Here is a 27,699-nt window from a genome sequence, read left to right as displayed (position 1 = left end):
TTTCTCTTCTTCCAGACGTCTGACTCAAAAAAGACTCATCAGATAATTACTGGCTTCAGTAGGTGTTTGTTTATGTGTTTGTACGCAAGGCCTGGGCACTCCTGCAATAATTAATCCCTACTAGAACCAGCGTCTGCCCAAATCCTGCCTATACAGCAGAACTACGAGTGAGAAGCTTGTGAGTATGTTGTAATTTAATGTAAAGAAATTGGGTACCACTTTAAAATAAGGCTCCCTTTATAAGGGGTTTGTAAGTAGTTGGAAAAGGAGTTTTTTAATGGTTATTACGTAGGTTATAAACCATTAATAATCATTAATTACAGCACATAAATTGTAAAGGCAACACTGGCCTGTCACAGTGATAGTAATTCCACATTAAATAATACATAAGAGGGAGTACTATAACGTGTAATATTGGCAGTGCAGTGCTGCAGTGCGGCCTCGTGTCGTAGATCAGCACAGCAGTGCCAATATTTCATTATAGCATGAACCTCAAATGTATTATTGCGATTATATCACAGTTCTATTATCAGTGTTTATTTAAATATTTTGAATTAAAGAGGAGGAGAAAATAATATGATCTGTTTGGTTATAAAAACACTCCGCGAGTTCCATTGCTGCTCTGTTTGTAGCTGCGCTGTTTGGTTTGTAAGCGCTGCATCGTTGCTTGGTTACCTGTATGTGGTGAAGTAATACATGGAGAGCTTTGGTTACAGTGCATTACCGGCTGATAATGGCCCTCATAGAACGCCTCTCTGCCAATCACATTGCAGTGATGGAAGTGACTGTGGTATAATTAATAACATATGTGTTTCATCAACTACCCTCCTATTTTGTGTGTAAAGACGGGTGTCAGACAGCTTGCAGTATCTCATTATATATTGCAATATATTGAATTATGTGCGCTGTATATGATACAAATTTCCTGTATTTTCCAAAACAAAGCCGTAGTAGAGGGAGGCCTATAAACATATACATGGAGTAGACATAATATGCATGACAAAAAATAAGAGAAAATACTTTTATGAGTGTCTCCTCAAAAAACAGTCTCACATTTTTACACTACATGACAGCTGTTTGTACAGTACTAATATAGCCTGAGGTTATTTCTGTGGTTTGTTTAGTAGTAGGTGTTTAACATGCTTTCTTTCAGCTATACATGGACTAAGTGAAGATAAACTAACGAGATCAAAAAGTTAAATATATATATGCCGTCTACAATTTCACGATAATAAATCTTTCATAAAACCGCACTTAAATAGCTCGCTAATAAACACACCCAACCGAGTCTGGAAGATGACAACAGCAGGGCCGTGTTCAACCTCACATGCGTATGAAGGTTCTCTGATGACAGTCTGGGAGTGTATATGTGTGTGCTAATATGTGTGTGTGTGTGTTGTGTGCTCTTCTTGCTGCTCTAACTAGGTGGCGAAGTGTATTGCTGGAGTGTGCATGTGTGTGTGTATGTGTGTGTGTATGTGAGTGTGTGTGAGGTGTTGTGTGCCTCTGGCAGCTGTATGGGTGATCCTCCAGCCATGCTCAGAATCTCTCTGGGCCTGGGGCCACAGGGTCAGCCTGGGATTCCTGAGCGCTCGCTGCATTCTGGGGCCACAGAGCTATTCTCAGCCCTCCTCTCATCCCCGTCCAACAGGCTTTATCCACAAAATCCACTACCTTTGCGCAAGGGCGGGACACGCGGTCAGGCTTTTTCCAGGAGGACGCACGCGTGTGCCCTGGGCCACACTGCACATGTCTGGATCTCCAGCTCTGCTGGAACAGTGGAATTAGTGGAGGTGGTGGAGAATTTCTTAATGAGAGGTTCCTAGCTCTGATAATGGCTGGGTAACTTCAAAAACGTTGATATGGGTAAACATAGTAATTTGTGTTTAATAAACAGGTGATTGACCTTTCTGAACTTTCATAGCATGCTGGTACAAGGCTGGGCGAGTTTAATTAGATTAAAGTTAATACTGGCAATAATTCCACTTGTCGAAATAAGAGATTGTAGCAAGTATATTTGTTCATGTAAAAAGAATTTAGAATTAAATTGTCATTTGTCAGTCGATGAGTCATTATCCAAATACTGTGCCTAAATATTTATCATATTGTTCAGATTTCAGCCTAAACAGATATCATATTTGTTCTCCTTGTTATGGCAAGCTGCACAACAAAGTGGACAAAAGGTCATAAAAAAGACAATCAAGGGCAAGGAAAATAACATGTTGTAAAGCAGGATGAACTGAACAATACTATGCAAATAGTGTATATGTGCTGAAGGGGTATAAATACAGGTGGGCACAGGTGAACCCAATATTCTGGTGATTTGCTTCCTAGAAGTGCTGTGTGCAGAGTCAGGTGATCGTGTATGTGTGTGATGTCAGAGTGAGATGTACACAAAAGTGTGGACAGCGTAATCTTTACCTCAGCTAAGTATTGAGATAATATATAGAATTACAAATCTAATGTGAATTTAATTCTATTAACAAATTGCCTGAACATGCAGCAAATGGTTTTACTCCCTTGAAAATAAAACAGTTTAAACGTTGGGATATCAATGAAGTTAAGCATTGCTTTCTTAAAAGGGGCAGGGTTATCCTAAGATGACAGGGTGGACGGGAAATTCTTGCACTTGTTAAAATAGCAGATGTGTTTTAATCTTTAAAATCAGCGACATCACAATTTTTATATTGTTTTATTTTCAAGGGACTAAAGAGTCTCTATATTTAGCTGAGGTAAAGCATATGCTAACTACCCTGTCATAGTAAACTACCACTGTGATTAAAAAACATTTTAGAAAATCAAAATGTATTTTTGAAACAGAACTGGATTATTATGTACAATTCAACATATTTTCACCTCTGTGTCAACCACGTTTAATCAAATGCCAATTTTTTGCTAAATAAAAAAGTCGACAATTTAATGTAGCTTGCATCACAAAGTGGGCATGTGGATTAGAGTAAAAAAAGTAAAAATCTAAAGTGATTATGCTGGAAAATTATTAAATCTGTGTATTCTGAGGACTTTTTAATATGTGTCTTCAGTCATTCATCAAGACACAAAACTGCAAAAGCCACAGTTTTACCTTAAGAGAGTTTAGAAAGAGTATCGCAATGTCTGTAAGTCTATGACCTCTGACTCCTACTCTGACCTATCTCTGGACATAACCCAATGCCAAGTTTAATGACAATCATACGAAACCTCAGACTCCTAACACATTAACATGCAACCTAAATGACTGAAGCTCTTCTAAAGCTAAAATTCACTAAAGTCTGAGGTCTGGGTCTGGTTTTGTCGTTTATGTGTGTGGGTGTGAACTTATACTGGTGTGAACGCACACAAAAAGATGACATAGTAGCTTTTTTCTGCTGACTGGGCACAATTCATCAGCCATTAAGCAAGAAGCGTCCATCCAGTTCACAGAGTGACGCTGAAACTGAATCTACGTGATGAAGGAAGTGGGCTAAAGAGAAGGCCAGAGGGGCGGTCAGTTCATGAAGGCATAATTGGCCTAGTGGAAAACAGATTTGCCCCAAAATACACTGTAGTGAATGAGGGCTTATGAAACAAAGTTACCTGTTTACTGGCAAACTGGCAACACTGAGCTGTTTATTATGTATTAAAACCTTACAGGAATTATTTACCGGACTGTAGCAGAGAGGAGTTCAGGGACAACCTGGTTTACGGATTGGATTTGGGACATCTTTGCCAACTGGTCTTCAATTTGGGGACTATGAATGTTTGTACGTGTCTGTATATGTGTATGTGTACGTACTGTATGTGTGTGTGTACCAGTTTGAGCCAGGGTCAATTCCACAGCCAAAAGCTGGTGTAATAGGATTCATTTGTGGAGAACAAAAGTGGTCACATTTTCCACTCGCAGTCTCCCCGACCAGCTGGAAATCAGACTTTACAAATCCAGGAGATGAAGCTGGAGAAACAGAGCTCACATCCCAAAACAGCCATTATAACAGGCTCAGAAACAGCAGGAGGACCATAGATTGTAACGGTAAATGTAAAGTGATGCATCATCAAAGGTGGCAAATAATGATCTACAAAAGCTTTGTTACCTTTGTTATTAATACTTTACTAAAGTAAATCGTTTTTCAGACAATTCACACAATTATCTGAACTTTCTACTCCTTAAATTAAAAAAAATATATCCTCATTACTTCTATTTCATTGCAGCTTGTTTTTATTCCATCTTTTTATCATTCAATAAAACCCAGATTCCAATTCATTGACCTTTTACAAGGTAAAATTCAAGCACTTTTCAAGCACTTTCAAGGCCCATTTTCAAGTTTTTCCAGCACCTTTAATGTGTGGTAAAATAAAGATAACCGTGATATCTCAAAACTGCAATTCAGCAATAATCAATAAAGGTGGATATATATATATATATATATATATATATATATATATATATATAGAGAGAGAGAGAGAGAGAGAGATATTGCAAAAATATTTTCCACACTTGCTACTGAAAAAAAATACTTCTAAGTAAGTAAATAGCAGTAATTATGGATTTATTGGTGTCAGTTTCACACTATTTAAATACCCTATTCATTTGATTCATTTGAGCAGTTACTGTAGTATGTAAAATTCAGGGATGAGCTGAGAGCATTTATACATATACATATACTCAAAATTATTGATTTGCTTTTTTGCCACACTGCAAGAGATGGTATTGTGTTTACGTAAACACAACCAGAATTGTGTTTTGTAACAGCAGAAGGAGAAGAAATTAAAGCCTTTTTTTATTTTTCTTTAAGCAATTTTATTTAGTCAGATAGTTGTCAGATTATCGTAAAGTAAATGCAGTTAGAATTTCAAGCATTTACAAGCACTTTCTACATTATTCCAGCAGTTTCCAGGCCTGGAAAACAGAAAGTTAAAATTAAAGCATTTTTCCAGGATTCCAAGTGATCAAGCACCCGTACGAACCCTGAAAAGAACTATCCAGATAAATCCCTCCATCCGGATAGAGTGAATCTGATTATGATTGGATGAGAATATAAACATATATCATTCCATCACCCTATTGGTTTATACTGTGATCCATCACACCTGCACACGTCACGCCCCCCCCCCCCCCCCACACTCCAGCAAGAACGAATCAGACGTACGTAGCCTAGTATGAAGATGATCCGTGCAGAGACTCAAGTCATCATGTTAAATACATAAATAAATGAATAAGGGAACTCCACCCACATAGGGACTTGAACCCAAGACCCCAGTGATGAGAGGCTAATGTGCACGTCACCAAGCCACCAAGCAACCGAAACTATTATATTATATTTATTATTACCATTATTACCAAATCATTCTGTACAACTATTAACATTATATTTACTAAACTCACTTGCATTTACTTATTGATTATAACTTAAACTATGTTGTTATTCTGATTCTACTGTAACGTATAGAGTTATGAACGTCAGGAACTAAAATGTTAACATAAATATGAGTTCTTGTAGAGTTTAAGAGGTTAACTATTGTATAAATTTCCACAGACAACTCCAGCCTAGTTGGGGTCCTGTGTGTAGGAAGCGTCGTTGACCTGGAACTGAAATAACCAGCTGGAGGTGAATCATTTTTTTTGGAGGAGGGTGGAGGGAATGTTCCATGCTCTTCCAGGCAAAGACACCACCAGCCTGTGTTTCTTCTCCTGCAGCTTTTCTATTTCAGGTTTTTCTATTAGGATTTGTTTAAAGAAGTGAAATGAGGTGCTGCTTCAGGTTTTCTGTGAAACTCTATATAGCACCTTCACTTTTTCATGATGTGGATATATGATCCATACTTCAATGGCATAGTTTACTGGAATTTTCCTGCATTACAGAGAGGAAAGACCTTACAATAATTCCGATAATGCCCACCAGATGATAAAAAAGACCAGATTTTCTCTTTTAGGATCCACAGCTGCTGCTGTTGATGATGAAGAGTACTACTTTGATATTTAGCATTAAGCTAAAGATCTATTAAACCAGACGGTTTCTTTATTTTTTCACATCTGAGGGCATTAACCAAGTTTAGCAGTTCATTAAAGTTCAGTATACTCCCAAACTCCCAACATTCCAATGGAAAAAGAGTGATTGAGTGCAAAGAAAGAAGCTTTAGTCGGAGATCCATTGAGAGACTCTGTGGCCATAACAAACTCTGCACTAATACACAGTGACAGGCCGTGGAACACAGTGAAAAGTGAGGCAGGGAGCTTGTCACATGACTAACTGCCCCTCTGCTGCTGTTTGTCATTGATAATTGAACTAAACTAAAACTTTCTTTAGACTTAAATAAAAACCCATCCTTATAAAAAAAATAGTTGCACTGCATTAAAATGCTATTCGAATGAAAGATCAAAGTTACTAGAAACAAAAAATTCTTAAATATTTTACTATATTTATAAAGCTACACATTCAGTAGAAGTAGTGTGTAACATGGTGTCACAGAGTTTTTTTCAAATTTTAATCCCATTTTTTCCCCAATTTACATGGCCAATTACCAAACCCATTCATTAGGACTCCCCTCAAAACTTCTGCTGATGCAGCATTACCGAGTAGCATCACAGCACATTCGGAGGAAAGCGCAGAGACTTGGTTCTGATACATCAGCTCACAGATGCCTTGTGCTGAGCGACATCACCCTTTGGAGTGAAGGGTAAGAGCACCATCTACCCACCCAGAGAAAGAGCAAGGTCAATTGCACTCTCTCAGGGCTCCAGTAGCCAATGGCAAGCTACATAAACAGGATTCGAACTGGCAATCACCTTAGCCCGCTGGACCACTCGGAGCCGCCCCCTTCGTACAGATTTTTAATGACATCCTGTGAAAATCTATTTAATGCATCCAAAGCTCTTGAGATGACTTGCAGCATGTGGATAAAAGTATTGTCCTGCTGAAACAAACTGTTCATCTTGTTGCTGACCACAGAGCCTCCACACATAGATTTGTTAGTTGTCTCCACCAAGACAAAAGCATGATTCTGCTTTTATCATGCATTATACACTTCTTATGTTAATATAGCTCAATAAATTATGTTCATATTAGTCAAGGTATTCAATCATTTATTGTTTCTTTCTGGCAACCTTTATCTTTCTTTTAAATACCATTGCAATCCCATGTTTACTATTGGGTGCAACTACTTTTTTGATGATCAACATTTACTACGCATTTAGACATATGTGAATATACAATATACTACACTTTCTGCCCAAATTTAAAGTGTTTATTTAATTTTTTTTAGTTATGTTTGTTAAAAAAAAACATACCAGTAAATAAAATGGACGTGAATTCAGTACAGCCATGGCTTGCTAAACGCTTCAGAACAAAAAGCAGATTCAGACTGTTTTTCAAAACTGCAGAAAAGATTCCACATCTGTGTGTTTCCGTTGGACAACGCTAGATTGAACCTAGTCTAAACGCTGAAACTCTAAACTGCAGGTTCAGCTCTTTTTTCTCCTAGCCCGGTACCATCCTCATCAGCTGTTCGTCAGGAAACGGTAGCCACTGATGCAGCTTCTGTGACCTCAGACCATTACTGCGATTCTCTGGTTATTGTTATGGTTTGACAGAGAAATATGATTCTAGTTTCCCCTTGGAAAGTAAAAACAGAGAGCTAGTTCTACAGTCCGCTCAGAGGTGACTAGCCTCAACGGTACACTTTTATATAATAACAAAGAAGTACAACTTTATTTAAAAAATTATTTTAAGGTGTTAACGTATATATATATATATATATATATATATATATATATATATATATATATATATATATATATATATATATATAGCTCTGGAAAAAAATAAGAGAGCACTTTATAAAATTATGAGTTTCTTTGATTTTATCTAATTGAATATCTCTGGAATATAATCAAGAGGAAGATGGGTGATCACAAGCCACCAAACCAAGCTGAACTGCTTGAATTTTTGCACCAGGAGTAAAGCAGCATAAAGTTATCCAAAAGCAGTGTGTATGACTGGTGGAGGAGAACATGCCAAGATGCATGAAAACTGTGATTAAAAACCAGGATTATTCCATCAAATATTGATTTCTGAACTCTTAAAACTTTATAAATATGAACTTGTTTTCTTTGCATTATTTAAGGTCTGAAAGCTCTGCATCTTTTTTTATTATTTCAGCCATTTCTCATTTTCTGCAAATAAATGCTCTAAATGACAATATTTTTATTTGGAATTTGGTAGAAATGTTGTCCGTAGTTTATAAAATAAAACAATTATGTTCATTTTACTTAAACCATAAACCTATAAATAGCAAAATCAGAGAAACTTATTCAGAAACTGAAGTGGTCTCTTATTTTTTTTTAGAGCTGTATATATATTTAAACAACAGTTAAATGTTTATATGATATTTGATGATTCATTCATTTTCTGTGAAAACCAGCTTCTTTTAAGGATGCTTTTTTATTGCAATCATGTTTTAGACTATGTTCAGATTGCAGTCAAATCGGATTTGTTTCTTAAATCTGAATTGTTCACACTGTTAATGTCATAGTGAGGAAATTAGATTTGCCTGTCTGGACATCACAAACTTACCTGCATGGGTTGCTGTAATAATAACAATAGAGGAGTGGATTTTATATTTAGAAGTAGTAAAGATGAAGCAAAAAAGACAACAAAAAAACAATTGGACCCAATTTCTGGACTTCCGGACTTAAGACACATCTGTACAAATCAGATTGTAATCATATTTCAATGCACCTCTGTAAGAGATTTACAAAAATCAGATTTTAAATGTTTAGACCAGATTTTAAATGTTTTGACTGTTTAGACCAGTAAAAATGAACCTGGTTACAATCTACAGGGGTTAGACAATGAAACTGAAGCACCTGTCATTTTAGTGTGGGAGGTTTCATGGCTAAATTGGAGCAGCCTGGTGGTCAATCTTCATTAATTGCACATTGCACCAGTAAGAGCAGAGTGTTCAATTAGCAGGGTAAGAGAACAGTTTTACTCAAAATATTGCAATGCACACAACATTATGGGTGACATACCAGAGTTCAAAAGAGGACAAATTGTCGGTGCACGTCTTGCTGGCGCATCTGTGACCAAGACAACAAGTCTTTGTGATGTATCAAGAGCCACAGTATCCAGGGTATAGTCAGCATTAACCACCAAGAAGGACCAACCACATCCAACAGGATTAACTGTGGACGCTGTAAGACGAAGCTGTCTGAAAGGGATGTTCGGGTGCTAACCCAGATGGTATCCAAAAAACATAAAACCACGGCTGCTCAAATCACGACAGAATTCAATGTGCACCTCAACTCTCCTGTTTCCACCAGAACTGTCCGTCACCACAATAAATTATTGTGGTCTAAAACCAGGTGTTTCAGTTTCATTGTCCAACCCCTGTTTTTTTTTGGACCCCAGAATTTAAATTTCTGATGTTGTCATGAAGTAGAAGAGGCGGTCAAGACCTTGTGGAGTGTTTTTTATTCTCCTAAAGCTAAAACTCCACTGTTTGCAGACATTATGAGCACTGTGTGTTGGATTAATGGCTGTTGGCCAGTGGAGCTGGCTATAGACCAGGACACATCAACACTAAATATCTTCAGCACTGAAGCATTTGCTCATAACACTGGTCTGAGAGCAGTTTTAACGTTTGGATTCGTTTTTAAAGGACTGAGATCAGTGGTCAGTTCTATGACATTGGCCCCGGTTTAGTTTAAAAGCTTGACTTCTTCTCACACAGACGTTTTACAAGAAGTTCATGCTGAAGTTCTCATTTATATGGAATTTCTCCACGTTTCTCTTGGGAAGGATCACGGAACGGGTCATTCTCACTGACCTACTGAATCTGAATGTGTTTCTGTCTCTCTCTCTCTCTTTCTCTCTCTCCCTCATTCTAATGCTCCCAATTATGGAGACAAGTTGTCGGTCCTAATAACCGGTTACAAAATCTACTGTAAACACTTCAGCCCTGCTGGAGATCTCTGCATTACCTCACTGCAACTGTATCTCATCAAAACATATTACACACAAACTTCAGACAAAGTCCTTATACTGAGAGACATCTGTGAACAGATATATAAAACAAGCACACAACCCTGCATTGGCTTTGTGCAAGAAAATATTGATATATTAAGTATTGCCATTTTTTTGTTTTCAAAAAACAGTATAGATGGAACAAGAACAAGAAAAAGTTTGGAAAAGTAAGGAAAATGCTAATTATTATTTTTTTATTGTAGACAGTATTTACCCAATATACTATATGTTTTATCTAATCTAATCTATTTTATTTTGATTTATTGATATACGTCCATTCCTGGCATGCACAATATTCCCACCAAAAAAAGACTGAACAGTAAAGTTTTACAACTTGGTGATGTTGCCATTCCTTCTAACTACACTTAAGATATGTTTAGGAACTTAGAATAAGATTAAGAATAATTTTATTGCCTTTGCATGTTTACCTACAACAAATACGGATATCCATCAATAAAGTGTTTTAGGTGTTATTTTCAAATTCTCATGTGTGCAGCATGTGGTTTTGTACTGTTCTGTTAAAAAGATATGGTCCAGAAGGCAGCAGCTTTTGCTTTAAAATCTCAATGTATTTTTCTCCATTAATGCTGCATCACATAAATGTATTGACACAACCCCATACCCCATAGGCACATGACATATCTTGTTGTTTGTTGTTCTGTGATACTGAGGGCCCTATTTTTAGCGATCTTTAGGCGAGCCATCGTGCACTATGCATATTTTGGGCGTGTCAGCATGTCTTTGCTATCGTAATGACAGGAAAAGTATGCCTTGCGCAGCTCGAAATGCACAATAGGCATGTAATAATTATTGTAATGAATCATGAATGATGTGCTTTGAGTGGTTCGAATCCTGTTCATGTAGCTTGCTATCAGCTACTGGAGCCCTGAGAGTGCACAATTGGCCTTGCTCGCTCTGGGTGTTGATATCGCTCTCTCCCCACATCACTCCAAAGGGTGATGTCGGTCAGTATGAGGCATCTGTGAGCTGATCTATCAGAACCGAGTCGCTGTACTTTTCTTCCGAGTGTGCTGTGATACTACTTAGCAATGCTGCATCATCAGCAGTAGTTCGAAAAGAAGCGGTGGCTGACTTCACATGTATCAGAGGAGGCATGTGCTAGTCTTCACCCTCCGGGTGTTGGGGCATCACTAGTGACAGGGGGAGTTCTAATGAGTGGGTTGGGTAATTGGCCTTGTAAATTTGGGAGAAAATTTGAAAGATTTGCTTCTTAAGCACTGAAATTTCTTAGGGTCATACTGTTAAGGAGAGAAACACATTTATATTTGCATTTTACATTGCCTCCACTGTCCCAACGTAGACCGTGTCTCTTCATTTTCCGGTATGAAACAGAGATCTGACAGATTCGGATTGTTTACAGCAGTCGAATGCCAGCCTCCACACTTTAATTCGCAACAAGCTCCCGTTTTCCATCCAAACATCTGTCCCACATGAGTCACATGATCACCTCTTAAAGGTCTGACAGCAGAACATTCATCACAGGAGAAATCACTTCCCATCAGGCCACTTCTGATCTCTCAGCTATTAATCCTGCTTGTTTTCCCGGTTCGTCAGTATATGTATCTCTTTATACTTTCCAAAGAAGTTTCCCACATATAAAGCAGAGCGTCACTGCCAGTCCTGGAGCGCCGGACGGTCTGGGAAAAGAGCCCGGATCCAGGGGTTCCAGGAAGAAGCAACAGGCCTGCTGTATCTCAGTCTGTCTCATAGAGCACACACAAGGAGGTTTAGGGCATGAGTAATCCCAGCAGCCGTGTGTATGGTGCACTTGGGCACAAATCTTCTGCTACTGGTTCTGGCTGGAGTACAAAGAAGTGGAGGAGGTGAAGATACACAAATAATTTTTACCATAATTGGAGGTAACAAGATTTTTTTCCTGTGCCTTACTTTTACATTTGATCTGTTTTTAAATTTACACCTTTCTACATCATACTGACAAACATATTTACTCACCCTTTCAAACTATTGAACTGAGGTATTGAATTGAGGTTTCAATCACTTCCATGACCACAGGTATATAAAACCTCGAAGCACCTAGTCATGCAGACTGTTTCTACAAACATAAGTGAAAGAATGGGTCTCTCCCAGGAGCTCAGTGAACTGCAGCACTGTGGTATCGTGATAGGATGCATCACCTGTGCAACAAAGCCTCATATCTTTCACACAGAACCTTCATTTTCATTTTAAGGTGAAACGCTGACTGGTTTATGTCCCTTTACACCCAAAACACACCCACGATCGAGGCATACTTTTCCCGTTGTTACGATAGCAAAGACACACTGCAAACGATCAAGCTGCGCAGTTGACAGCTCGCCTACAGGTCACTGAAATAGGGCTCCAATAGTGTAATAGAGTAGAGTGAGTGTGGAGAGATTTTTACATACATAAACAGCTTTTACTGTTATGGTTCTTAACATAGAAAATAATTGAACTGATATTATTGTCTTCGTAAGACCAATTTATGCCACTGGTATAATGATACTATGGTTGCATTATAAAACAATAACATCTAGACCAGGGGTGTCCAAACTATGGTCCGCGGGCCATTTGCGGCCCGTTTCCTTTTTTGGAGCGGCCTGCGGGGTATTTTAGAAATAGAATGAAAGTTGGCCCGCTGTTAATCAGGTTTTTATAATGTGAGATTCAAAGTTTGAACACTAGGTGTCAGAAACGGGCCAAAGAGTCTAAAAGCGGAGAGAGTGCGCATTTCTAGAACAGAAAAACGGGCCAAAGAGTCTAAAAGCAGAGAGGGTGCGCATTTCTAGCGCAGAAAAACGGGCCAAAGAGTCTAAAAGCGGAGAGTGTGCGCATTTCTAGCGCAGAAAAACGGGCCAAAGAGTCTAAAAGCGGAAAGAGTGCGCATTTGTAGCGCAAAAAACGGGCCAAAGAGTCTAAAAGCGGAGAGAGTGCTCAGTTTTAACGCAGAAAAACGGGCCAAAGAGTCTAAAAGCGGAAAGAGTGCGCATTTGTAGCGCAAAAAACGGGCCAAAGAGTCTAAAAGCGGAGAGAGTGCTCAGTTTTAACGCAGAAAAACGGGCCAAAGAGTCTAAAAGCGGAAAGAGTGCGCATTTGTAGCGCAAAAAACGGGCCAAAGAGTCTAAAAGCGGAGAGAGTGCTCAGTTTTAACGCAGAAAAACAGGCCAAAGAGTCTAAAAGCGGAAAGAGTGCGCATTTGTAGCGCAAAAAACGGGCCAAAGAGTCTAAAAGCGGAGAGAGTGCGCATTTCTAGCGCTAAAAACGGGCCAAAGAGTTTAAAAGCGGAGAGGGCACGCGTTTCTAGTGCAGAAAAACGGGCCAAAGAGTCTAAAAGCGGAGAGGGCACGCGTTTCTAGTGCAGAAAAACGGGCCAAAGAGTCTAAAAGCGGAGAGAGTGCGCATTTCTAGCGCAGAAAAAGAGCAAATGAATCTAAACAGCTTTTACTGTTATGGTTCTTAACATAGAAAATAATTGAACTGATATTATTGTCTTCGTAAGACCAATTTATGCCACTGGTATAATGATACTATGGTTGCATTATAAAACAATAACATCTAGACCAGGGGTGTCCAAACTACGGCCCGCGGGCCATTTGCGGCCCGTTTCCTTTTTTGGAGCGGCCTGCGGGGTATTTTAGAAATAGAATGAAAGTTGGCCCGCTGTTAATCAGGTTTTTATAATGTGAGATTCAAAGTTTGAACACTAGGTGTCAGAAACGGGCCAAAGAGTCTAAAAGCGGAGAGAGTGCGCATTTCTAGAACAGAAAAACGGGCCAAAGAGTCTAAAAGCAGAGAGGGTGCGCATTTCTAGCGCAGAAAAACGGGCCAAAGAGTCTAAAAGCGGAGAGTGTGCGCATTTCTAGCGCAGAAAAACGGGCCAAAGAGTCTAAAAGCGGAAAGAGTGCGCATTTGTAGCGCAAAAAACGGGCCAAAGAGTCTAAAAGCGGAGAGAGTGCTCAGTTTTAACGCAGAAAAACGGGCCAAAGAGTCTAAAAGCGGAAAGAGTGCGCATTTGTAGCGCAAAAAACGGGCCAAAGAGTCTAAAAGCGGAGAGAGTGCTCAGTTTTAACGCAGAAAAACGGGCCAAAGAGTCTAAAAGCGGAAAGAGTGCGCATTTGTAGCGCAAAAAACGGGCCAAAGAGTCTAAAAGCGGAGAGAGTGCTCAGTTTTAACGCAGAAAAACGGGCCAAAGAGTCTAAAAGCGGAAAGAGTGCGCATTTGTAGCGCAAAAAACGGGCCAAAGAGTCTAAAAGCGGAGAGAGTGCGCATTTCTAGCGCTAAAAACGGGCCAAAGAGTCTAAAAGCGGAGAGGGCACGCGTTTCTAGTGCAGAAAAACGGGCCAAAGAGTCTAAAAGCGGAGAGAGTGCACATTTCTAGCGCAGAAAAAGAGCAAATGAATCTAAAAGTTGCCGTAATTAAGGAGTTTAATATCATGACACATCATGAAATGAAACTTCAATTTCAAAAATCTTAGTTTACACAACACTGTCAAATATAGATCAAGATAGTAAGTCAAGTAAAATGGTGTGTAAATGAAAATAATCAGGAAAATGTATTATTTAAAGTGGTATATTTCATTATTTGTTTTATTACAGAGTAATAAATTAATTTATTAATAATTTATTAATTTATTAATTTATTACAGAGGCCCGTGACTTCAAATATATTTCTCCTTCTGGCCCCCAACAAAAAAAGTTTGGACACCCCTGACCTAGACAATGCAATTTTAATATGATTTTTTTTAAATACTTAATGAATAAAACTAATGCTTTTAAATTGGACATATTGAGACCTACTGTCTCATCCAAATCATTGGCTTCCTTTTGCTAAGATAAACATGATGAGCTGTATTGAGTCCAGCAAAACATATTGAGATCAAATCTATATGTTGTACAATCAACTGATAATGTAATTGCGTTTACAATTACTAAGAACTTCTACCCAGAAATACCAAAACTTACTGTTCACTTACTGCCTAATATATAGCTTTATAGAAATTGTGCAGACCAAACAAGGTAATTATAAAAAACATAATTAATAACTCAGTGGCAAAGCAGTAAAAACAAAAAATAGAAGTGTATCTTTGTTTAAAATAATCAATTTAATCATTTTGAGTTTGTTTAAAATCTCAAGCAATGTGTAATAAATTAGTAACTATGCAAAATGTTCTGAACCCTTACTTTTCAGTAATGCATTTTTTAATATATAGCATCTTATGTAGTAGTAATAATAGTAGTAGTAATAGTAATTCATAATTCCATATACTTTTGGTGGTAGGTCAGTGGAGTTTGTACGAACACACACACAAACACAAACACACACACACACACACACACACACACACACACACACCTGCTGCAAGTGCAGAAGTGTTTAGGACACATAGATATGGGAAGATGTAATGCTATGAGTGTGAATAGTGTGTGTATGTGTGTGTGTGTGTGTGTGTGTGTTAGGTCAGGACTTATTTAGAGTTGGGTCAGTCTGCCAGTTCTCTCTGAGTAAAGCCCCGGTGGTGGAGCTCAGGATGACAGCGGCTGAAGCTCCACATTGAGCTCAAGCATGTGGCGTATCGGAGCAGGTTGCTGGCAGTGGGCCCTCATACTCTGGGGGGCTTCCCTGTGCTCCGGCTGAGGTAAACACAGCAAACATACAGGCTAATAATACCCTGGCAATATCCCCTACCCCCTTTCTCAGAACAGGGATCTATTGCACTGTCACCTACGCACACAATACCTCCAGTCAGAGCACATGAATAACCACACACACACACACACACACACACACACACACACACACACACACACCTGTAACTAGGACGGCACAATGTATACTGGTCATTATTTGTAAGAATATAATTTACTATAATAACTATAATTTAAAGTTGGTATAAAATTTATATTTTTATATATATGAATTAACAGAAAAACTCTTTTTTTATCCTGTTTGTTTGATTCAGTTTAATAAAGAATTTCTCCTGAATTGTGATGTTAACCTTCAGTCTTTATCTATCTCTTCTATCTAATGTCCCTTTCACTTTATGCTCTCTCCATTTATTCTCTCTCACCCCACTCTCTTTCTCTCTAACTCTCCCCTATTTCTCTTTCATTATAACTTCACTCGCTCACCCCATTCTTTCTCGCCCTCCATCACTTTCTTTCTCTGACCATTGCTTTTCCTTCTCTCTCAACCGCTCTCTCGTTCTTTCTCTGTGTTTCCCCATCATCTTCTTGCTCTCATATACTTACGCTCTCTCCTAACTCTCTTTCCAATCCCCTCATTCACCTCACTGTCTCACTCCCTCACATTCTTTCTCTCCCTCACCACTTGTGCTCATCCCTCTCTCAACCGTTCTCTCTCTCTCTGTCTCTCTATCATTACTCTCTCACATTATATCTCTCCACTTGCTTTCTCTTTCTTACTAGCTCCTGCATTTTCCTTTGCTTTCTCAACCCACATCTCTCTTTCTTTCTTTCACTTTCTCTCTCCCCTTATTCTATCACTTTCTCTCTCTCTCTCTCTCCTTATTATCTCACTTTCTCACTCTCTCATATTCTCTCACTTTCTCTCTCCCCTTATTCCACCACTTCCTCTCTCTTTTCTTATTCTCTTATTATCGCTCTCTCCCCTTATTCTCTCACTTTCTCACTCTCTCATTATTCTCTCATACTCTCTCCCCTTATTCTCTCACTCTCATTATTCTTTCACTTTCTCTATCTCCCCTTATTCTCTCACTTTCTCTCTCTCCCCTTATTCTCTTACTATCTTTCTGTCCCCTTATTCTCTCACTTTCTCTCTCCCCCTCATTATCTCACTTTCTCTCTCCTCATTATCTCACTTCCTCTCTCCTCATTATCTCACTTTCTCTCTCCTCATTATCTCACTTCTCTCTCTCCACTTATTCTCTCAAATTCTCTCTATTTTCCCTTATAACCTCACATCCTCTCTCTCCCCTTATTCTCTCACTTTCTCTCTCTCCCCTTATTCTCTCTATTCACCCTTATTACCTCACTTCCTCTCTATTTCCCCTTATTATCTCACTTCCTCTCTCTCCCCTTATTATCTCACTTTCTCTCTCTCCCTTCATTTTCTCACTATTTCTCTCTCCTTTCATTCTCACACTTTCTCTCTCTCTCTCCCCTTATTCTCTTACTATCTTTCTGTCCCCTCATTATCTCACTTCCTATCTCCCTTATTCTTTTACTTCCTCTATTTTCCTTTATTCTTTCACTTTCTCTCTTTCACTATTATCTCACTTTCTTTCTCTCCCCTTATTCCCCTATTTCCTTTCTCTCCACTTATTCTCTACCATTATTCCACCACTTTCTCTCTCTTTTCTCTTATTATCTCTCTCCCCTTATTCTCTCACTTTCTCGCTCTCTCTTTGTTCCCTCTCTCCCTCTCGCTCCCTGATACTAATTCCTTTACATTCTCTCTTTCTCTCCTCACTCTGACTACATTATTTTCTCTCTTCCATTGTACTCCCACCACTTTTTTTCTCTCTGCTTTGTTTTCTGTCCTTCACCTCACACTCTCTCTCTTCCCCATCTCTTTTACTTTCTCTCACCCCACTCTCTCTCCCTCTCTCACTCCATTGTCCCTCTGCCTGTCCTCGTTTTCTCATATTCTTTCTCTTTTATACCACACCTTTTCTCCCTCACTCCCTTTCTCCTCTGAGCTCCCATTCTCTCCCTCTCCTTTCTCTACTCTATCTCTCTCTCTCCTCTTTTATCCCCAGTTTTTCTCTGCCCATTAAAATGTATTCCAGTCAGTCTCTGTCCTGTCCCATATTCCCTTTCTCTCTTTTTTTGTAATAAATTCCTGCTGCCTCTCACAAATAAAACATGACATCCCTCCCTATCCCGCCTTGTTAACCTCTCCTCCTATGCTCTCCCCCTTCCTCTCTCTCTCCCTTCCTTTCTCTGCCTCCCTCTCTCTCCCTTTTTCTCTCCCTTTCCCTCCCTCTCTGTCTCCTCTTTCTTTGCTGTCTCTCGGCTGGGCTCAGGTTACATGTTAAAGGCCAGTGTCCTGAGAGCAGGATGCCACGTTAGGCCACTGGCACAGCGCCAGCAGGTCCTGTACGCAAATCCCCTGTGGCGACTGCAAGTGTGTGTGTGTGTGTGTGTGTGCATATTGGTGTGTGTATGGGTCTTTGTCACAGAGACACAGGATCAAATTGTCATGGAGTGCAATACCCACTAAGCTGGGTATTTTGTGTGTGTGTACGTGTGTGTGTGTGTGTGTGTTATTGTTTCTCAGAACTAAGAGCATATTCTTGTTGAGTTTGACCTGCTGGCAGACGAGCTCGTGCCAGACACTCAGAGGTTGCGTCCCAAATGCATACTATACACTAACACTATAAGATATATACTATATACTAATATTAATAGAGCAGATTTAGCAGGTAATGATTAGAAGTGGGCAACCTGACAATATTGTATCATATCACAATACATTTTCCTATCATATCAACAATATATTTCTTAAATATATTGAGTATATTATCAGGGCTTAAAAACACTAACCCAACTTTACATTTTATTATAGAGAGTGTATTCAATCCTGTTTAATTGATGAATTGCAGTGTATTTTGTATGAAAATCACTGTACTTAGTAATGGAAAGACTTTTATTGTAAAACAAAAAACTGTGTATCATGGAAATGCTTTTAAATATTGTGATATAATTATTTTTACATATTTCTTAAGTTCTGCTAGGCCTACATACAGTATGTCACTGCAAACTCTCCAGCTGTCATTGCTGCTTTACTTGCATCAGTATTTGCCTTTTTTCTAACATTGCTCTAGACATTTGTGCTTTTTATTGCATTGTGGGATAACAATAGGAATGCACCAAAATTAAGAATTGGCCAAAACAAACAAAGCCAAAATGTGCAATTCTAATCATGAATTTACTTCAGCACTTCTGCTCTATTCACATATTTACCTCCAAAGTTCATTTCTATTAACATAATTATCACAACAGTGCTATTCTACTCATAAATGTGCCTCAGCAGTGTAATTTTAGGCATAAATCTAGCAGGGCTATTCAAGTCTTTCAGCGCAGAACTGGGACACACCCTATATGCATTTAGCCACAGAAAAGCGTCAGCTGATTGCATAAAACAAAGAGTGAAAATGGTTTAATTGCCGTTCTTTCACTCCTCTCTGTATAAACAGACCATAATGATCCACTCTAAAGCTATTGTGTGAGAGACTGGAGTTTTTAAACATCAAACGGCCTCGTTCTCTGCAGGACTCTCTTTGTGCCCCACAGTGACATGTCAGCGCACAGAGAGGATGATGGGTAGTCATTTCTCTAGAGCATTAATTGGGTGATGAGGCGTGCTGGTGCTAGAAAGCATAAGAGAGGGAGAGAGAGAGAGAGAGAAAGAGGGGGAAAGAGAGAGGCACCGTGTTGTGAATATAGAGGGGGTAAAGCTGCCATATTGCAAAACTTTGAAACCAATTACTGTACATTAACAGCTCTGAGCATGATCCAGCAGTATGAACAAATGTATGTACGTGAGCAGGTTCAGAATAAGCCTCTCGCTTCGTTTCATTCAGTATGTATATAGGGTGAAAGATGATAAAAATTTCTTTAACCTGAGTAAATGCATAAAATAAGACTCAAAGACATTAAAATACAGCTCTGGAAAACATAAGAGACCACTTAAAAATGATGAGTTTCTTTGATTTTCCCAAATTAAAAACCTCTGGAATATAATCAAGAGGAAGATGGATGATCACAAGCCATCAAACCAAGCTGAACTGCTTGTATTTTTGCACCAGGAGTGAGTAGCATAAAGTTATCCAAAAGCAGTGTGTAAGACTCGTGGAGGAGAACATGCCAAGATGCATGAAAACTGTGATTTGAGGTCTGAAAGCTCTGAAATCTTTTTTTGGTATTTCAGCCCTTTCTTATTGCTCTAAATGACAATATTTTTGTTTAAAATTAGGAAGAAATGTTGTCCGTAGTTGTCCTCTTAAATTTTCCAGAGCTATATATTTACTTAAACCAGCAGTGACTAAGATTTTTCTTTTAAATTAAAAGCAGTAGTGTGCCTGAGTTTTCCTTACAATAAAAGGCATAAATGTGCTTCTGATACCATTCTTGCAAATCCACATACATTTATTCTAAAAACAGGTTGTCTGGAAGGTGCTGGGACATCGCTCTGTCTATAACAGAATCAGATGGTTACCTGAGCAACCATGGCGCTGCTAATGATGCTGATATAAGAGCTGCTGCGAACATGGAGATATCAGAAAGGCAAACTTTATCTGAGAGCTGGTGAGATATTAAATAGAGTGCAACAGAATCCTCCCTAAAATCACCAGATTCATCCTCTCTGAAAAGAATCTGCATCACAATACATGTTTAAAAAAAACCCTTTTTTATCATGATTTGTGTGATAACACATTCTCACTAAAAAAATTACACACTGCCACTTTAACAGTAGGTTTGGAACAGATGTGAAAACATTGTTCACACAGTCTATGAATTGCATGCAGTGTTTCTTAGCCAATTGTCTATATTAATAAAATGCTAATATATATACCTAATTTTATTTAAAGAATTATTGTGCACTTTCTGGAAATCCTATGAACTTCATTTTTCATTTCTCATGTATCACTGTGTTTGTCTGCTATACAATATATTTAACTGAAATTGCTGATCCGAACAACCAATGATGATTTACCCTTTCAGACCTGAATTTTGTGCCACTGATGGAAAAATATACATAATAATAATGCAGTGTTCTGTCTGTAATACACACAAAGGAAGATTCTAATATTATAATATAAAATCATCTTTTTTGTGTATATTGGATTGAAAGTCATCACAAGTCATCCATAAACACTAAAACAAAAATTTTAAAAATATTCTAAATCACATACAATTAGTAAAAAATCATTTTTATTTGCCTCTTTGGCTCTAGTGCTGTTTTTTCCAGTGCAGTGGGCAGGGCTTAGGTATTGTTTTATTGCCTTTGAAACTTTTTCCTTGGCTTATTTATAGTCTATTCTGATTAATAGCAGGTCTCAATTAGTGTTATGTGCAAAAAAACATTTAAAAAACATTATGTCTATTGTAAAGAATGGAGGGTCTGAACGAGTTACTAAAGAAAATCACCAAAGTAAAAAAAAAACAATAAAACAATAAAAAAATCCACATAAATGTTTACCGACTGTATTCAGCAATCAGTCATTGCTTTCTAAAATAAGCATGCTTTGACAATAAATGTTTGTTCTTTCAGGGACAATTATAATTATTTGTGTTAATCTTCAATAAACTACAGACAGATGAAAAAAGGCATTAGTAAAATATACTGTAGTAGAATATTATATAATAATAAAGGAGAAATATTCCATGCATTCTTTACAGCACGATAAATATATAAGCCTTGCTTACCTTTGTAAGAGAGATATACTCGGGGGGTCGGGCGGAGGTTGCCATGACAAGCGCAGACACACAGGCTCAGGAAGAGCAGCAGTGGGAGGAGGGCCGGGGTGGTCTCCATCGCGAGAAGGGCTGAGTTAACCTTCTGAGACCTGCGAGAGAGGCAGCGCGAGAGGAAGGTCAGGAGTTAAAACGAGCAGCGGAAAGTTCACAGGAAGGCCAGTAAACAGCAGTTATGTGTAGTTTTTGAAAGAGTTTCTATAAATCAGGCGGAACCATAAAGCAGGAGCAGTTCTGTAGAAAGCGTCCGGTCCTTAGTGATTAGCCAGCGAGGTGAACACACCCTCTGAAAGGCACTCGCCCAAATTATGGGCCAAGCACGGGTCAGTGTGCATTGGAGGCAGTGCTGTGCTTCTGTGAGGCTGTAAATACATGAAACAAAACCAGAAACAAAGTCTCAAAAGTGGCTTGGTAGCACTTTATTGCTATTGCTGCATTGAGGATGTTCGAGGATGATGTTACAAAGGGCTGTGAGTTCTTTGTCCCTCTGAGCAAAACAATGTCCCAATCCCATTTCACCCCTTGCCCCCAGAAATTAGCCCTATCTCTCCATTTTGCATGTTCTTAGCTAGGGGTAGGATGTCCTGATTTATGTTGGGATGGAGGGATAGGGTGAAATATTAGAGCTTCAAACTGATTTTTAACAGGCTCAGTCTAAAAGCGAATTCACCAGGAAGATGTCTTTACAATCAATTCTAGAAACCCTAAATTGCAGTTTTTTTTTTTGTTTGTTTTTTTTTAACCCTCCTGTTATGTTCATTTATCAGAAACCGTAATGGTGTTCTCAATTCTGTTCGAACTGGTGCAGGTTTAATTATTCAAAAGATGTCTGAAACCAAAAACTCCTAACAAGCAGTGTGAATTTTTCACCAATAACTCATTACTGTATATTCTATCAATATTTAGTGCAATAGTGTTTCTTACTTCTAACACGTAATGGATCAATTAGGATAATTCACTCGTTTTTCATTAAAAAATATATATGTTCAAACTTTTTTGTTTCACTACTTTATTACTTTTGAAAGACCAACATATAAAACAAAAGTTTTACATAACATTGAAACAAAACATTGCAATTTTGCTTTAGTTTTTGCAGGCGGTTGCAAATATGTGAGATGAACCATTTTCATATTATATGTTGATTTTACTAATTAAGGGAAGCAGAAGAAGTTTCATACTGAAAAATACTGTTAACTATTTAGTTTAGATCTTCAAACTTCAAAACAGGTCAATTTGACTCAGAACATAACAGGAGGGTTAATACTAGGAATCAAATGTCATGAAATGGCAAGTCATTTTAGCTATGTTGCTCTATAGAATGTCTTCATCAATACATCCAACAGCCAACAAACTGCAGGTTTAAGTTCATTTTTCTGCTTTTCCGCTTACATAAATTAAATGAAAAAAATGACTTATTATGCTTGCTATTCATTTACTACCACTTCCACTTAAATGATCTGCTTTCCAGCTGGGGCTAGAAAAGTAACAGTAGTTGATTTAGCGAACTTAACTTCCTGTTGTCAACTTAGCAAGAATGAATTTGACACTACATTTAGCGAATTTTTCTGGTGAGTTATGTTTAAAAAACTCTATATTTATGACAAATAAATCGATTTGTCCCTTTTTCTCCCTGCATCCCCTCATATAGGTGAAAGAGCTGTTTCTGAACTTCTGAACTGAACTTAACTGTGCTACTAATGTCTAATATATATTTAAATACATAAACCGTTAAACTTCTGATAAAATATAGTATTAGTGCAAAACTAATGTTTGGTTTTCGAACTTATTTAAGGAAAATATAGCCAAAGAAATGATCCATTACTGTAATACTGAAGACATCAGCATTTTTTCTCTTCATGTAATAATAAACATTGTATATTTACTATGTCCTATTTGACATCATGTTTCATTTACCCTTAATTCATACAGTACTTTGCTATTTAATGCATTCTGTGGCAAAATTACTTTATGTAATTATGTGTACTTTATTCTTTGTTTTTAGTGCATTACTAAAGATAACTACTGAATTATTTTAGTTTAGAGTTGTTTTAATGTATTGCAGCCCTTTTCTTTATTACAAGCAGTAAAAATCACTGGTAGTACTCTATGTTGCTGTAGTTAGCAAACCACCTAGCTAGATTTTTCATTTCACCTTAAATAGTGCAGCAGTTACATAACGGTACCAGAAACAACTGCTTCATTTAAGGTGAAATGGAACATTTTGAACAAGAAACAAGGAAATAAATAAACAATAACTTTCTATAAAAGAGGAAATAGAGGGTAAATAATGAAAAATAATTGAAGATTTGATGCCCTAAATGTAACTAAAGTTTAGTTTAGTGAGTTTACTGAACTTTGCTGTCACAATAGACTGGCAAGCACACCTTCAGAGCATCGCTAGTAGCCACTAATGAAGCAACCTTTTGGGTTCTTGAAGGGATTTTATTTACTTCCCCTTCTAACTCAGTTCCAAGCAGAGGGGCGACTCTTAAAACAAGGGTTAGGGGTACAAATGAGAAATGGGATTCGGCCAAAGCCTCAAACATGGCTTGTTAGCTCTTTATTGCTTCACTTATTGAAGATGCTCCAAGATGTTACAAAGACCCATGAGTTTTTTGTCCCTTAGAGCAAAACAACATTGTGAGCTCATTCATGGAAAAGACTGTATGAGGTCGCAGTGAGAGGAAGCCAGCCTTAGTTCTAAAGGGCCTGTGTTTTTTTGGAAACATCTACCAAACTCCTGGCCTCCTCTATTAGCATGTTTGTTTTATCTTTTGTTCGCTCCTTTTTTGTGCTCTTATCGTTCCCGCAAACACAACTCTTGGAGCCATCACTGCAGCCTAATCAGTAACAAAACGCTTGATTTAGTGCGAGAGGGCCGCATGCCTTTCTATCAGAGTGACACGCTCTCAAAGGAGATTATGGAAGTATGCAGTCGGAGAGCAAGCCTTTCTTAAAATCGGCTGCCAAAGCCTGGCAGCTGAGGCAAATCCCTGTCACACTGCCTTGCTTTAAATCTTAAACTCTTAGCCCCGGCCAGCAGGCAACCGCAAACATGGGGGAAGCAGCCACCCTGTCCCGGGCCTCTGAGGATGCTACATCCATGCTCAGTTTACAGGAGTGTGAATTTCGACCACTGCTGTGCATCTGTGATAGATGTGGATGATGATCTTAATGGATAAAGAAATATTTCAACATTTTCCAATGTAATATAATTCTGCTGCATCTGTATTTTGCCATAGATTTGCCATAGACTATGACTGTGACGTGTTTCTTAAACCTAAAAAGCAACAGAATACCTAATTTGGCCTAAAACTATTCTGTAACGCATGCATATCTATATTTCTATGGCACATCACTCTCTTTTATAATCAATGTCATTGCACCTTGCACTTTGCTCTGTTAATTAATTAATGCCCATTAGCAACATCTATTGCTATAATATACTAAAACAAAGGGCCATAAAACAATAAAACATGTCCTTAAAATAAATCCTCCCCAAAAAATATAAAAAAAAGAAATTAATAAAGAAGAACATCAAGGCAATAACTTACAAAAATGATCTATAAAGTTCTTAAAAACGCTAAATAATAAACTAAAACAGTCCCAAACTGATTAAAATAATTGCAAAGTAAAACTTTTTAAGACTCCAAAGGCGGTTTTAAAGTGTATTATTTACTCCACAGTCCACACAGTTCATTCATTAAAGCTAACCTGAAAAACAGTCTGCTTGGTATTCAATGGCTGTGTCACAGTTTTGTACTACACATACACTAAATGCTATACAACTAATCTTAATAATGCAAGTTTCGGTAGGTTTTGTGTACAAGTACTAGCAGGAAGGGACGAAGCACTGATAAGCTATTAAAGAAAAACATTTCTTTTCTTTTAAAGTCAAACGAGCGCTGGATGTTAACCTACACAGATTTCTCTCCTGAAAACTGTTAATTTGGGTAAGTATATCAGGGCACTATCAGCTAGCGGTTCGCCCCATGTAGCTTGTTTTAACACGCTAATCGCAGGCTACAGTCAGGTATACTTGCCGCTGAACGGGGAAAGAGCTAGCCGCGGTTAGCGGCTAATGCTAATACTGCTCCAGCCTCGTGTTAGAGAAACTTCATTGAATCTACTGTATAAAGCCATAAGCTGTACAGTGCAGTGGCTTTACCCCTCCTTAAAACCTGACTGGTAGATTTCATACATAAGGCACAACAGATTATAAGGTGCCCCAACGATTTTTGGGAAAATTAAAGGATTTTAAGTGTGCCTTTGTGTTTGTGTTGTACGGTTGTACCATTTAACAATGAAATAGCACATTGCACAGGTAAGAGCAGAGTGAAAAGGTTCAACTAGCAGGGTAAGAGCACAGTTTTGCTTAAAATATTGCAATGCACACAATATTATGGGTGACATACCAGAGTTCAAAAGAGGACAATTTGTTGGGGCACATTTTGCTGGCACATCTGTGACCAAGACAGCAAGTCTTTTTTGATGTGTCAAGAGCCATGGTATCCAGGGTAATGTCAGCATACTACCAAGAAGGATGAACCACATCCAACAGGATTAACTGTGGACGCTGTAAGAGGAAGCTGTCTGAAAGGGATGTTCGGGTGCTAACCCGGATTGTATCCAAAAAAACATAAAACCACGGCTGAACAAATCACGGCAGAATTCAATGTGCACCTCAACTCTCCTGTTTCCACCAGAACTGTCCATCACCACAATAAATTATTGTGGTCTAAAAGCAGGTGTTTCAGTTTCATTGTCCAACCCCTGTATATTTATATGGAATCAACAGTTTTTGATTATTTTAGGGGGCACTATAGAACACTATAGAATGCTCTGCCACTTGTTTTTTACAGGGTGCGGTATAGAAGTGTTCAGTTAGATTAAGGTGTCAGACAATTGAGGCGCAGAACTGCATTCTTCACTGTCTGTTGCTCCTGTGAGCTACCGGAGGCAATGGCTCGTTCTGAAGGACTTTGAAGATTGGTATCTGGCACACATGTAGTCGCCAGCTTTCTCTCAACAATAAAGCTGTTCAACTGGATTTACTGGAAGCAGAATAATGTTCAGAATTGTTTTTCATTCATAGTTCCTCCTCATAGTGTAAAGTGGGTTGCACAACGTTGGAAAAAGCTGAAATTATACATATATACAGATATTTTGATTTTCTGCAAAATATACTATATATACTGTGATATAGAAAACTACCAGCATTTTAACCAGATATCTCCAAAATCAAAAATCTAGCATGATGTCATGTTATTAATAATGCACTGTTCCTTAAAAAGTGTTATGATAATAAATAAGTGATATAAGTGGGCAGATACTTGAAAATTTCAGATTCTAGATGTGCAGAGCTGGCAGAGACATATCCCAAAAGACTTACAGCTGAATACAAATGTACACCTCACTTTCAAGATTCATATTTGATAAATATTTTCTAAACCATATAAAATGTTCCTTTTACTTTACAATTATTTGCTATTTTGTTTTGGTCTATCACATAAAATTCCAATAAAATAGCTTTTATAACACAAATGTATTTTGTGGGTGGGTGTTATGATTTAAAGTGTCATAAATGCATTACATATAAATGTGTAAATACAGCTCTGTAAGAAAATAAGAGACTTTCTTTGATTTTACCAAATTGAAAACCTCTGGAATATAATCAAGAGGAAGATGGATGAGCACAAGCCATCAAACCAAGCTGATTTTTTGCATCAGGAGTGGCATAAAGTTATCCAAAAGCAGTGTGTAAGACTGGTGGAGGAGAACATGCCAATAGTTATTCCACCAAATATGGATTTCTGAACTTTATAAATATAAAATTGTTTTTTTTTTTTTTTGCATTAATTTCCTCACTACTAAATATTCCACAGCCAACTGTCAGTGATAATATAATACTGGAAGCTTGGCAGTGGCTGCATTTAGATAGGTGACCCATCATTCCAGTGCACTGATAATATTTTCATGGTACATCTGATGGTAAATTGTCAGCATTGCATGTCTGTCATCCTCATACAAGATTATCTGATGGAGTAGAGACACACCTGTACACTGTATTTTTGCTGATATCAAAACTCTGGTTTGCACAGAGGAACCAACTTTCTGCAGAGTCACTACATCACTACAGACCTCCAAACCTCATGTAGCTTCAGATTATCTCAAGAACAGTACAACAAATAGAAGAATTTCATGGATGCAGCGGCATCCAAGCAGATACTTTTGATACTAACGC

The 27,699-nt window shown here is 38.1% G+C and overlaps 1 protein-coding gene across 2 annotated transcripts in view; it reads right to left on the bottom strand.

Moving 5' to 3' along the window:
- sema3gb (sema domain, immunoglobulin domain (Ig), short basic domain, secreted, (semaphorin) 3Gb) overlaps positions 1–27,699 on the bottom strand; it is a 74,386-nt gene that overhangs the window by 16,020 nt on the left and 30,667 nt on the right. For both annotated transcript variants that reach the window (XM_049485809.1, XM_049485810.1), the window contains exon 2: positions 21,408–21,547. In XM_049485809.1, coding sequence (XP_049341766.1) covers positions 21,408–21,516 — 109 coding nt within the window. In that variant the 5' untranslated portion in view covers positions 21,517–21,547. The remainder of the gene's footprint in view (positions 1–21,407; positions 21,548–27,699) is intronic.

This window comes from Astyanax mexicanus, chromosome 12 (genome assembly GCF_023375975.1).
Source record: "Astyanax mexicanus isolate ESR-SI-001 chromosome 12, AstMex3_surface, whole genome shotgun sequence".
Taxonomy (NCBI): Eukaryota; Metazoa; Chordata; class Actinopteri; order Characiformes; family Acestrorhamphidae; genus Astyanax; species Astyanax mexicanus.
Note: the sequence above shows the minus strand (reverse complement) of the source record. Positions and strands in the feature narration are given on the sequence as shown.